The 14,299-nt window shown below is 44.2% G+C and overlaps 1 protein-coding gene across 2 annotated transcripts in view; it reads left to right on the top strand.

Moving 5' to 3' along the window:
- SEC24B (SEC24 homolog B, COPII coat complex component) overlaps positions 1-14,299 on the top strand; it is a 75,145-nt gene that overhangs the window by 26,799 nt on the left and 34,047 nt on the right. For both annotated transcript variants that reach the window (XM_040418379.1, XM_040418378.1), the window contains 4 exons: positions 343-461; positions 5,043-5,098; positions 8,579-8,785; positions 9,387-9,510. In XM_040418379.1, the coding sequence (XP_040274313.1) occupies positions 343-461; positions 5,043-5,098; positions 8,579-8,785; positions 9,387-9,510 (506 nt within the window). The remainder of the gene's footprint in view (positions 1-342; positions 462-5,042; positions 5,099-8,578; positions 8,786-9,386; positions 9,511-14,299) is intronic.

Genomic DNA, 14,299 nt, shown 5'->3' with positions numbered 1-14,299 from the left:
ATGTTTGGCATTGAAATATGGCGTTTTCGGAGCAGATTTGGAACTGATTGAGGCAGAAACGCTCCAAAATCTGCGCCAAAAACTCAGTGTGAACTGACCCTTACCTTTCCCTGTGTGTAATATCGGATACAACGTACCATCCATACTGATATCTCAGTGTTGGCGTTACCTGTCTGCTCTTACCTACATAATGTGTAGGTAACCCATGAGACCCCTCTATACAATCAATATGGTAATATTTCAATACTATGAACAGACAAGTTTGTATACAATTTCATTTGCTGTATAGTTATTAATATGTGGGTAATAACCTGTTTGACTATTTTACTCCTTTGTTTTAAGGTTACGTGGAGATTCAAGAACAAAGATTGGCTTCATAACATTTGATAGCACTGTGCATTTCTACAACTTACAGGAAGGTCTTTCTCAGCCACAGATGCTGATTGTGTCTGATGTAGACGGTAAGTTGAGAGAAGGAGTAAGGTTTTCTAGCAGCAGAAGAAGAAACGGGTACCACAACATGTGTTTAAAGGGTCCTGTCATTTTAGCAAACTTTGTCAGACGTTTTGATCTTTAGAGGACCGGTGAAACGAAGTACACTGGCACTATGCCCCTTCGTTTTTGGTTTCCTTGGAGAGCAGAGTAAGCGTTCAGATTCATAGAGAGTCTTCATTTTAGAGAACAGTGGTGGGCACAGCTCTTGGTCCCCACCTTTCAACATTTCTCAAAGTAATATATTTAAGATGTGTGATGTCAGAACCTTTTGATCAGTGTTGGTCTGGGTGCAGAGACCCCCACCGATCACTAAAACAAAGGGGCAGAGGTGTTTAGCTGAGCACTGTGCCTCTTCTTTTCAGTTCCGCTCACCTGTCCTTGGAACGCTGCGTGAGCAGTGTACACATTTAGAAATAATCTATGGACTTCCTATGGACCTGTACACCCTGTGCAGTGCTGAGCACTCAGACCCTCATTGGTCAATACTTCTGAAATTTTACCAAGACACTACCACTCCAAGTTTCAGAAAATTGTAGCTATCCTTTAATGGTTGCCTACAAAGTGAATTATGCCTACCAAACAACTCCCAGCACTTGGTAGGAGACAAAAACCTGTGAAGACACAAACGTTTGTCTTTTGGTTCCCATCTAATTTTTTTTTATTACTGAGAAAATAAATTTTATTCAGGTATGCAAATTAGGTGGCCCATTCCCTGAGGGCTGTCTTAGGCCTCCTGCACACGGCCGTTTTTTTTCCCCGTTTACTGGCCGTTTTTTGCGTTGCGTATACGGAACCATTCATTTCAATGGTTCCGCAAAAAAAACGGAATTCACTCCGTATGCATTCCGTTTTTCCGTTCCGTTTTAACATAGAACATGTCCTATTATTGCCCGCAAATCACGTTCCTGGGGCTCCATTCAAGTCAATGGGTCCGCAAAAAAAACTGAACACATACGGAAATGCATCCGTATGTCTTCCGTTTCCTTTCCGTTTTTTGCTGAACCATCTATTGAAAATGTTATGCCCAGCCCAATTTTATCTATGTAATTACTGTATACTGTATATGCCATACGGAAAAACGGAAACAAAAAACGGAACAACGGATCCGTGAAGAAAAACGGACAGCAAAACACTGAAAAAGCCATACGGTCGTGTGCAATAGGCCTTAGTCATGTTACAGGTCTCTCTTGTAAACTTGATCCAATACTTCCCCCTTTTTTTTCCCAGCTTCCCACTATATTCTATGCAATATTAAGTGGTACTATTAGAAACTGCAAAGTGTCCTGCAAAACAACAAAAAAAAATAAAAAAAATAAAAAAAATTATAGCTCCCGGAGGGCAGGGAACGAAAAAACTGAAAATTTCTGCGTCAGGAAGGGGTTAAAAATGTAGCAATGACCTCCATGTGCAAAATCCAAAAAGTTACCAGTGTATGACCAGTTCTACAGCCTTCTGTGGGATATTGCTCACAATTCCCCCTGCAGTATATGCCAGTCATCTAGTAACGTGGGAGTGTTCTTTTCATGTTAAGTAGCTTCATTTTCAGATCCTCAAAATCCAGTTCATTATCATTTTCTCAATCTGTGGGCAATGATATTACACTGCTCAAAAAAATTAAACAACACAATGTAACTCCAAGTCAATCACACTTCTGTGAAATCAAACTGTCCACTTAGGAAGCAACACTGAGTGACAATCAATTTCACATGCTGTTGTGCAAATGGGATAGACAACAGGTGGAAATTATAGGCAATTAGCAAGACACTCCCAATAAAGGAGTGGTTCTGCAGGTGGTAACCACAGACCACTTCTCAGTTCCTATGCTTCCTGGCTGATGTTTTGGTCACTTTTGAATGCTGGCGGTGCTTTCACTCTAGTGGTAGCATGAGACGGAGTCTACAACCCACACAAGTGGCTCAGGTAGTGCAGCTTATCCAGGATGGCACATCAATGCGAGCTGTGGCAAAAAGGTTTGCTCTGTCTGTCAGCGTAGTGTCCAGAGCATGGAGGCGCTACCAAGAGACAGGCCAGTACATCAGGAGATGCGGAGGAGGCCGTAGGAGGGCAACAACCCAGCAGCAGGACCGCTACCTCCGCCTTTGTGCAAGGAGGAACAGGAGGAGCACTGCCAGAGCCCTGCAAAATGACCTCCAGCAGGCCACAAATGTGCATGTGTCTGCTCAAACGGACAGAAACAGACTCCATGAGGGTGATATGAGGGCCCAACGTCCACAGGTGGGGGTTGTGCTTACAGCCCAACACCGTGCAGGACGTTTGGCATTTGCCAGAGAACACCAAGATTGGCAAATTCGCCACTGGCGCCCTGTGCTCTTCACAGATAAAAGCAGGTTCACACTGAGCACATGTGACAGACGTGACAGAGTCTGGAGACGCCGTGGAGAACGTTCTTCTGCCTGCAACATCCTCCAGCATGACTGGTTTGGCATTGGGTCAGTAATGGTTTGGGGTGGCATTTCTTTGGAGGGCCGCACAGCCCTCCATGTGCTCGCCAGAGGTAGCCTGACTGCCATTAGGTACCGAGATGAGATCCTCAGACCCCTTGTGAGACCATATGCTGGTGCGGTTGGCCCTGGGTTCCTCCTAATGCAAGACAATGCTAGACCTCATGTGGCTGGAGTGTGTCAGCAGTTCCTGCAAGACGAAGGCATTGATGCTATGGACTGGCCCGCCCGTTCCCCAGACCTGAATCCAATTGAGTACATCTGGGACATCATGTCTTGCTTTATCCACCAACATCACGTTGCACCACAGACTGTCCAGGAGTTGGCAGATGCTTTAGTCCAGGTCTGGGAGGAGATCCCTCAGGAGACCGTCCGCCACCTCATCAGGAGCATGCACAGGCGTTGTAGGGAGGTCATACAGGCACGTGGAGGCCACACACACTACTGAGCCTCATTTTGACTTGTTTTAAGGACATTACATCAAAGTTGGATCAGCCTGTAGTGTGTTTTTCCACTTAAATTTTGAGTGTGACTCCAAATCCAGACCTCTATGGGTTGAAAAATTTGATTTCCATTTTTTTATTTTTGTGTGATTTTGTTGTCAGCACATTCAACTATGTAAAGAACAAAGTATTTCAGAAGAATATTTAATTAACTCAGATCTAGGATGTTATTTTTGTGTTCCCTTTATTTTTTTGAGCAGTATATATGTGTGTGTGTATATATATAGATATAGAGATAGATAGATAGATAGTATTGGCTCCGATCAGCTGAAGTTATTGCTTCGTTAAGTCTCGCGACTTTGAGTAATAACTTCATAAATTAATTTGTGCTGTAAAAAAACATTTCCCAAACTCTGGTTCGGTTTCAAGTGGTACCTTCGGCTCATCAGAGCCAATACATTCTAATACTGTATGGAGCTCCTGCTCCGTACAGCATTGGAACGAAAGTTTTATGCGAATCGACTTCGGATGTTTCGCTCATCCCTAGTGGTATTATATAATTAGCCTGTAGGAAGAGTACAATGTATAGAACTGATTATGTTTGCTTTATCTCCCCTTTGTGGCCAGCTCATACTGCAAAATGAGGATCCCCACCTATCAAACGTTTGTTTTTCTGTAAATGTCGTTTGGTGGAATACCCCTTTAAAATGTTTCTAGTGGTGCAACCATTACTTTTGCCTGTATTTTTTATGATAATTCCAGCAGCAAGCACCATAGCGGACTCTGGTTATTGGGAAACAAGAAATGGAATTTGGGAACAGTAGTTGAAAGGGTGAGGTATCATTAGAAGCTCACATGTTTTTATCATAAAAAATTTGTGGCGCTTCTCACTTGTCAGCTTTGCTGTTTAGACAGGAACAAGTTCAGCTGAGGGAGGTGGATTTAAAGAGGACCTTTCACCACTCCTGACATGCCTGTTTTAATAGCTTCATGCATTTCCCATGTAATAACAATTCTGGAGCATCTATTCTTATGTCTCTATCTTGTGCCATTCCTTTATTATACCTGCTAGAAGATATGAATGAAATGCTAGCAGTCTGCAGTAAGGGTACAGAGGGGAGGTAACCAGGGGGTTACCTGCACAGACTCACTCCATCCAATCAGTGCTGCAATTGTCAGTCTGTGCAGGTACACACCCCCAACTGGTTACCTCCCCTCTGTACCGCAGACTGCTAGCAATTTATTCATAACTTCTAGTAGAAATAATAAAGGGATGGCACAACATAGAGCCATAAGAATAGATGCTCCAGAATTGTTGTTACATGGGGAATGCATGAAGCTATTAAAACAGGATTCTCAGGAGTGGTGACAGGTCCTCTTTAATGGGGTTGTGCACGTTCCTGGGCAGACCTGTGAAGGGAAGCATACTTACCTGTTTCTCAATACTGGCTTCTGCACCCTCAGGCTTCCATTTGTCCACTAAGGTCCCTGGATGTTGACTTTTGGCGATTGGGTGCAGCGGCATCGAACTGGAATTTTACATCCAGGGACCCGAGCAGACCAATGTCTTTGTATATAAACGCATGCCTTCTATGTTGCCTTTCGTCCTTGTAGCTTAAAGAACTTTTTCGCTTTCTTTCAGAAATATTCTTGCCTACACCTGATGGCTTACTTGTAAATCTTCATGACAGCTTGGAGGTGAGCATTGTTGTGTTTGTTTGTTTGTTTTACAATTTAAATACTCAGGCAAACCATATGGGAGGAGTATTACAGTGAGGAACAGAGGTATTTGAACACCCTGCGATTTTGCAAGTTCTCCCACTTAGAAATCATGGAGGGATCTGAAATTCACATTGTAGGTGCATTCCCTCTCTGAGGGACAGAATAAAAAAAAAAAATCAGGAAATCACATTGTATGATTTTTAAAGAATATATTCGTCTTGCACTGCTGAACATAAGTATTTGAACACCTGAGAAACAGCAAGAATTCTGGCTCTCAAAGACCTGTTACTGTGCCTTTAAAAAGTCCACCTCTACTCCACTCATTAATCTAACTTGGTAGCACCTGTCTGAGCTCTTTAAAGACCCCTCTCCACCCCACAGTCAGCCAGACGCGAACTACTACCATGGGCAAGACCCTACGGGCTACGGGTGTGGAATTAGCCCAGAACTACAAGGGAGGAGCTGGTCAATGACATGAAGAGAGCTGGGACCACAGTTTCAAAGGTCACTGTCGGTAAAACACTACGCCGTTATGGTTTCAAATCATGCATTGCACGGAAGATTCCCCTGCTTAAGTCAACACATGTCCAGGCCCGTCTGAAGACTGCTAATGACCATCTGGATGATCCAGAGGAGGCATGGGAGAAAGTTATGTGGTCAGATGAGACCAAAGTAGAACTTTTTGGTCTAAACTTCACTCGACGTGTTTGGAGAAAAAAGAAGGATGAGTTACTTCCCAAGAACACTATCCCTACTGTGGAGCATGGGGGTGGTAACATCACGACTGTACTGTATTAAGGAGAGGATGAATGGGGCCATTTATTGTGAGATTTTGAGCAACAACCTCCTTCCCTCAGTCAGAGCATTGAAGATGGGTCGTGGCTGGGCCTTCCAACATGACGACAACCCAAAGCACACAGCCAGGATAACCAAGAAATGGCTCCGTAAGAAGCATATCAAGGTTCTGGAGTGGCCTAGCCAATCTCCAGACCTAAATCCAATAGAACATCTTTGGAGGGAGCTGAAACTCCATGTTGCCCAGCGACAGCCCCGAAACCTTACAGATCTAACGGAGATCTGTGTGGAGGGGTGGGCCAAAACCCCTGTTGCAGTGTGTGCAAACCTGGTCAAGAACTACAGGAAACGTTTGACATCTGTAATTGCAAACAAAGGCTTCTGTACCAAATATTAACACTGATTTTCTCAGGTGTTCAAGTCCTTATGTTCAGCAGTGCAAGACAAATACATTCTTTAAAAATCATACAATGTGATTTTTTTTATTTTTTTTATTCGGTCTCTCAGAGTGGGAATGCACCTAGAAAGATAGGTCATCAATTCAAAGAAGTCGGAATACCCCTTTTGAAGCTCCATATGTCTGGGAATGCACCTAGAATGGGAATTTCAGACCCCTCCATGATTTCTAAGTGGAAGAACTTGCAAAATCGCAGGGTGTTCAAATACTTCTATTCCTCACTATATGTCGCTGAGCTGCCCTGTCAGCCTTGCTTGGTCATGTTATCTCTGCAGACTGACTTAAGGGCGTATTCCAGATTTTTGATATTGCAGACCTGTACCAGATTGGCAGATATCAGACATCCGGCACCCCCAGTGGACAGAGGCAGAATCAGAAGGCTCCGTCCACTGTGTAGCGGCAGTACCAGTGTACTACAGCTTAGTCCTCATACACTTCCATTGATCAGATATTGATGAGCTTATCCGAAAGATAGGTCATCAATTCAAAGAAGTCGGAATGCCCCTTTGAAGCTCCATATGTCTGTTTTAATTGGATGCTATTCACAAAGCTCAGCACCCCACACTGCTTGTTAAAGGGATTCTGTCATCAGAAATGAGCCCTATAAGCTAAACATATGGCGATGTCCCTTGTAAAACACTGAATCCTAAAGTGAGTTTATCAAATGCCCCTGTGGCTCTATATTCATATAAAAGCGGTTTAAATCACCTGTCAATCACTTAAAAATGTGTCCAAGGGGACGTCTCATGGTGAAAGGTGCCCGGCGCCACCTTCTGAGCTGAAATCGCCGCCCTCCCTTTCATTCGATCCGCCTACCTCAGGTGACTAACCTTCCTTGTGCCCAGCCACGCCCGCCTGTGAAGGAGCCCAGCACCGCCTATGTCTCCTCCTTTCATCAATGATAGATAGCCGTAATCTCGCGATGCGCGAGCTCGCGCATGAGCAGTTCTTTCCCTGAGGCTGATGCCAGCATAGGGAAGGAACACTATACCGGCACTGCGCGAGCTCGCGCATCGCGAGATTACGGCTATCTATCGTTGATGAAAGGAGGAAACATAGGCGGTGCTGGGCTCTTTCACAGGCGGGCGTGGCTGGGCACAAGGAAGGTTAGTCACCTGAGGTAGGCGGATCGAATGAAAGGGAGGGCGGCGATTTCAGCTCAGAATGCGGCGCTGGGCACCTAAACGGCCGGGCACCTTTCACCATGAGACGTCCCCTTGGACACATTTTTAAGTGATTGACAGGTGATATAAACCGCTTTTTTAGGAATATAGAGCCACAGGGGCATTTGATAAACTCACTTTAGGATTCAGTGTTTTTCAAGGGACATCGCCATATGTTTAGCTTATAGGGCTCATTTCTGATGACAGAATCCCTTTAAAGTCCCTTGTATTTCACAGTGACACTTTAAAGGCCCTATTACACAGGAAGTTGCTGGGCTGATGACAAGTGCCAATTAACAATATACAAGTCGATTGGTTCTCCCTTAAAGGGCCCAATGCAAACTGAAAGGGGGACGAACGATCATTATTCTGATCGTTGTCCCCCCTTCCCTTTACCTTTGATGGCAGCAGATGTCCTGCTGACAAAGAGAGGTTTTTGGTGCCACATGGCTGAAGTGTTGGGTGATCCGCACCTTTACATGGGTCAGATATCCGGTCCTGGCATTTGTATGAACATTTGTTCCCAATAATTGTCCTTGTCATCTGCCCATTTAAAAGGACACTAAGAGTACAGTCATGCATCATAATTGTTGCAGAAACTTCTGTGACTGAAAAATCCATTCCATACACCTGATGTGCATCGATTTCTGCTGGTCCTATTCAGATGAAATGGAAATCTGCAGAGACATAGTACAAGGACAGATGCTTTGTGCAATACATGTACATGCGTTTTTCATTGTGTGATTTAAAGGGGTTGTGTCACTTCAGCAAGTGGCATTTATCACGTAGAGAAAGGTAACACAAGGCACTTACTAATGTATTGTGATTGTCCGTATTAGTTCCTTTGCTGGCTGGATTCATTTTTCCATCATGTTATATATTGCTAGTTTCCATGGTTATAACCACCCTGCAATCCATCAGTGGTGGCCGTGCTTGCACACTATAGGAAGAAGTACTGGCCTCTCTGGTGGCTGGGACTGTGGGAGTGTGCATAGTATACTATATAGCACATTTTTTACCTTGACATTTTGTTGCTTTTAGCTGATCAAGGATCTGTTGACTGCCTTACCGGGAATGTTTACCAGCACAAGGGAAACGCACACTGCCCTGGGTCCTGCTCTTCAAGGGGCGTGCAAACTGATGTCTCCCACGGGAGGACGGATATCAGTATTTCAGACTCAGCTACCATCTGTAGGAGCTGGACTTTTACAGTCTAGAGAAGATCCCAACCAAAGATCCAGCTTAAAGGTACAGTGTCCATTGTGCGTATTGCACTCTGAAGATTTTGTTGTGAGAAGTGTGAAAAATAACTGATATACACAGTTCACATGTACCGTACGTACAGAATGTAGGGAATACCAATAGTTAAGGCCGCCTGTGGTAATAAAGAATGTTTTATGTGATTGTATCTCTATAAAGGAGTTTTCTTGAGGGCCCCTATCCTGCATCGCCTACTGAGAGATTCACGCTTACCTGCTCCCCAATGCTCGCTGGCACCCGTTCATCCATAGCCCAGTCCCGGCTTGTTTTTTTTGTTTTTTTTTGTTCGGCCAGGGCATGGACATGGTCACCTGTGCCTCTGCAACCAATGGCTGGCTTCAACAGTGATGTGTCACTTGGGAAATATATCAGCGCTGAAGCCATTCCATACCGGACCAGAAGATGGAGGCACGCGATCCAGCACACAAGACTGGAGCATCGGGGAGCAGGTTAAATATGAATCTCTCAGTAGGCAATATAGCTAAAGGGCTTTCCGTTAATAGCTAATTATTCCCAGAAAACCCCTTTAGGGGTGATGGTACTTAATTTTCATCAAATATTGCAGTGTTTTTTTTGTTTGTTTTTTCAGGGAATACAGCATTTGGGCCCCGCCACTGATTTCTATAAAAAGTTGGCATTGGATTGCTCCGGACATCAAACGGCTGTGGATTTGTTTCTTTTAAGTTCTCAGTATTCTGATTTGGCGTCGCTAGGTTTGTCACCATGTTGTCATTTTTTGTTTTTCTCTTCTATGCGATTGCAAAATCGTACAATGTTACACACACCTCTGGTGTTAAAAATGGAAAACTGGCAATAGGTTCTTTGTCACATGTTCTCAAAAATTTCCAGGGCTTTCTTCCTGTGATGTCTGCCATAGGAGATAATCTAACAAGTTGGACTCTTTGTTCCTCTGTCAGGGATGCTCAACCTGCGGCCCTCCAGCTGTTGCAAAACTACAACTCCCAGCATGCCCTAATAGCTATAGGTCAGGCACGCTCAACCTGCAGCCCTCCAGCTGTTGCAAAACAACAACTCCCAGCATGCCTGAACAACCTGCAGCTATCGGCCTACAGAAGGACATGGTGGGAGTTGTAGTTTTACAACAGATGGAGGGCTGCAGCTTAAAGGGAACCTGTCACCTCCAACAAACATCCCAAGCCGGCAGCAGTACCTTAGAGTAGCCAGCAGCATGTTTGTAACGATCATTTTCTTCCTGTAGGCAGAGAAGCAGAAGCTGTAAAAACGTTCTTTAATCCCCTGCCGGCGCGCTTCTCTAGTCAGGCTTGAAGTCACGGAGGCAGCGGCAGGGAAGGGGGTGTGGATACCGTGACTTGTAGCAAGGAGGCCGCTGCCTCTGTGACTTCAAGCCTGACTAGAGAAGAGTGCCGGCAGGGGATTAAAGAACGTTTTTAAAGCTTCTGCTTCTCTGCCTGCGGGAAGAAAGTGATTGTTACAAACATGCTGCTGGTTACTCCAAGGTACTGCTGCCGGCTTGGGATGTTTGTTGGAGGTGACCGGTTCCCTTTAAGCATCCCTGCTGTAGGCTGTCCAGGCATGCTGGGAGTTGTAGTTTTACAACAGCTGGAGGGCTGCAGGTTGGGCATCCCTGCTCTGTGTTCCTCTTATTGAAATAAATAATGCTTGCTTGGCCAGTCCAGGCATGCGTGTTTATAGAAGAGTTGGAGGAGTGGGGTTGGACACAGTTCTACAGCCACCATGACCTATGGCAGTGTATACACAGAACAGGAGTTAGTCTGCAGATTTCACCACTAACTATATACAGTGGTATACTGTGAAAGAAATTAAGTGGTTAATGAACATGAAGGGGGAGATTGATCAAACTGGTGTAAAGTAGAACTGGCTTAGTTGCCCATAGCAACCAATCAAAGTCCACCTTTCGTTTTTCAAAGGAAAGGTGGAATCTGATTGGTTGCTATGGGAAACTAAGCCAGTTCTACTTTACACCAGTTTGATACATCTACCCCGAAGTGTGCAAATTGTACTGAATTATTACATATTCTCCATTTTTAAGTTTTCATGCCCAAATGTCTATCTGCTAATATTCTGATTGAGTCATAAAAAGCATGATTTTTACAGACTGCAAGGAAAGAGGAACTGATGAAGTTAGCCGTATTTTTGGCGACTATTCCGTTAAGCAGAATACATTTTGTCTACACCCTCTCTATGTTTCATCATACTTATATAGCCTGGGTTTTCTTTCATCTGTTTCTCAATTATCATTTATAAGGAACTTTAATTTAGTTGTATTTGCAAGTAGTGAAACTGCGGAGATGGGCAAGACGTCGTATTTAGAAAGTGGCTTTTTGCAAGAACACGCACATCTATGTAATGTTTAAATATAACAGATACATCCTGCTTTTCCATCATTCCTTTCTCCATACACTTCTGACACTTTAATAAATGCTTCTAACGGGTTGTGTGTATGGAAACCAGTAAGGGGACACACACACCCCCGGGAGATAGTTGATAAGAGTTCCACGGGCTACATCCCTTAGTGAATCCATTACACTATTCTTAGGCCAGCCGATTTCCCTTGGCACAGACCATTAACCAGTTTGAATCCCACAGAAAAGACTAGTTTAGTCCCGTAGGTTGGGGGAAAGCTTTCACTGCTTTTTCCTGCAACCTCCTCTAGGAAGAACTCTCTGCAATAGAGGTTTATACCTCCTCATATGTACTGAGCTCCCCCTAGTGGTTGCTGCAGGTAGAACTTTGTTGGTGCGATATGGAGCTCACTGGAGATTACTCAGTGGATTTATGGCAGTTTTATAACCTAAATTCATTGAAAAATATAATGTTTGGGATGAACACCATACTTTATCTGACCTGTGCAGCTGTGCCAGGCAGATTAAGGATTCATTCACACGTCCGCAAAATGGGTCCGCATCCGTACCGCAATTTTGCGGAACAGGTTCGGACCCATTCATTTCCAGTGGGCCGGAATGTGCTGTCCGCATTTGTGGATCCGCACTTCCGTTCTGCAAAAAACTAGAACATGTCCTATTCTTGTCCGCAATTGCTGACAAGTAAAGGCATTTTCTATGAGAGTGCCGGCGATGTGCGTTCTGCAAAATGCGGAATGTACCAGTGTCCGTGTTTTGCGGATCCGCAAAACACATGCGGACGTGTGAATGGACCCTAACAATATGTCACATTTATTGGACTTTTATTTATTTATTTATTTATTAAATTTTTTTTTTTTTTTTTTTTCCTTCTAGTGTCTTTTTTTTTTTTTTTTTTTTATAACTGTGGCCACATATTAGCTTAAGGGTCCATTCAGATGTCCGTAGAATGGGTCCGGATCCGTTCCGCAATTATGCAGAACGGGTGCGGACCCATTTATTATCAATGGGGCTGGAAAAGATGTGAACTTCACACAGTGTGCTGTCCGCATCCGCATTTCCGTTCCGCGGGTCCGCAAAAAAATAGAGCATGTCCTATTCTTGTCCGGAGCTGCGGACAAGAATAGGAATCCTCTATTAAGTGCCGGCGATGTGCGGCATCAGTGTTTTGCGGACCGCAAAACACTACGGACCTCTGAATGCACCCTAAAGGGAATCTGTCAGCAGTTTTCTGCTGCTCATTCTTAAATCCTACCAGCTCCAGCGCATGCCAGTAAGGCCTCATATTCATGAGCTCACGGCTCTCCCCGCCTTCCTGCCGCTGACGGGTTGTTTCCATATGAATCAGCAGCAGGTGGGCGGGGGAAAGCCAGGACCTTGTTAATATGAGGACTCTTCATTATGCACTGGACCTGTTCAATACAAGATTTTAGCAAAATGGCTGGATCAATGAAAGAAAGTGACCCAGCATTTGGCTGAGGAGATCTGTCACTAGTTTGTTGCCCTTAGTTAAGATACCATAAAACTGGTGACAAATTCCTTTTAAAGTCAATATAGAAGTGTATAAAAGGCCCAACAATACATTCTTTGTTTTTTTTTTGTTGTGTTTTTTTTAAACACCGCATAATGTAGGTGTGGGCAGAAAACTATGTATGAAGGATGCCTTAGAGAAGTGACAGAAGATAATGGCAGGTCCAACTGTGCGCCATTAACAGACATTGGTGCGGATTCACACCACTGCCATGATCCGGGAAACACGGACCATGTGTTGGCCACATCTCTCAGACCAACCGCAGATCTTTTGACCCAAACCGACTCTGTCAAAGTAATTTCTGTTAGTCAGTTTCTATCTGATCATGGGTCTGTTGTACTGTACTCGCATCATCATTTCAGTACAGTATTATAGACCCGCAATCAGATAGGTACTGATTGTACCATAAATCACTATGATGCAGTCAGATCGGGTCAGGATAGCCGCAATCTGAGGTGCAGCCAACACATGGCCCGTGTTTCAAAGATCAAACGCTGTGGTGTGAATCAGTCCTCAAAGGGGTTGTGTCACTTCAGCAAATGGCATTTATTATGTAGGGAAAGTTAATACAAAGCACTTACTACTGTATTGTTATTGTCCATATTGCCTCCTTTGCTGGCTGGATTCATGTTTCCATCACATTATACCCTGCTTGTTGCCATGGTTACGACCACCCTGCAATCCATCAGCGGTGGCCATGCTTACATGCTATAGGAAAAAGCATCAACTTCTTTGGTGGCCAGGAGCACGACCGTGTGCACAGGCAAGCATTTATTCCTATAGTGTGCAAGCACGACCACCGCTGCTGGATTGCAGACTGGTCATAACCATGGAAACCAGCTGTGTATAATATGATGGAAAAATGAATCCATCCAGCAATAGAGGCAATATGGATAATAACAATACATTAGTAAGTGTCTTGTATTAACTTTCTCTACATGATCAATGCTATTTGCTGAAATGAGACAATCCCCTTTAATATGGTGGGGACTTAGATTTCTGTGTACGTAGCTAACAAAGGAAGGTGGGGAATTTGTTTTCCAAGGCACTTCAGACACTTATTGTACAGTATATCAAAAAAGTGAGTACACCCCTTACATTTTTGTAAATATTTCATGTGACAACACTGAAAAGATGACACTTTAATACAATGTAAAGCAGTCAGTGTACAGCTTGTATAACGGTGTAAATTTGGTGTGCCCTCAATATAACGCAACACACAGCCATTAATGTCTAAACCGCTGGCAACAAAAGGGAGTACACCCCTAAGTGAAAATGGCCAAATTGTGCCCAAAGTGTCAATATTTTGTGTGGCCACAATTATTTTCCAGCTCTGCCTTAACTCTCTCTTGGGCATGGAATTCACTAGAGGTTCACAGGTTGCCACTGGAATCCTCTTCCACTCCTCCATGAGGACATCACGGCCCTGGGGGATGTTGGAGACCTTGCGCTCCTCCACTTTCTGTTTGAGGATGCCCCACAGATTCTCAGTAGGGTTTAGGTCTGGAGATAGGCCTGGCCAGTCCAGCACCGTTACTGTTTCTTTAGCAAGGCAGTGGTAGTCTTGGAGGTGTGTTTGGGGTCGTTATCAGGTTGGAATTCTAGTTT

The sequence above is a fragment of the Bufo bufo genome, chromosome 2, assembly GCF_905171765.1.
Source record: "Bufo bufo chromosome 2, aBufBuf1.1, whole genome shotgun sequence".
NCBI lineage: Eukaryota > Metazoa > Chordata > Amphibia > Anura > Bufonidae > Bufo > Bufo bufo.
This window is presented reverse-complemented; position numbering and strand designations above follow the sequence as displayed.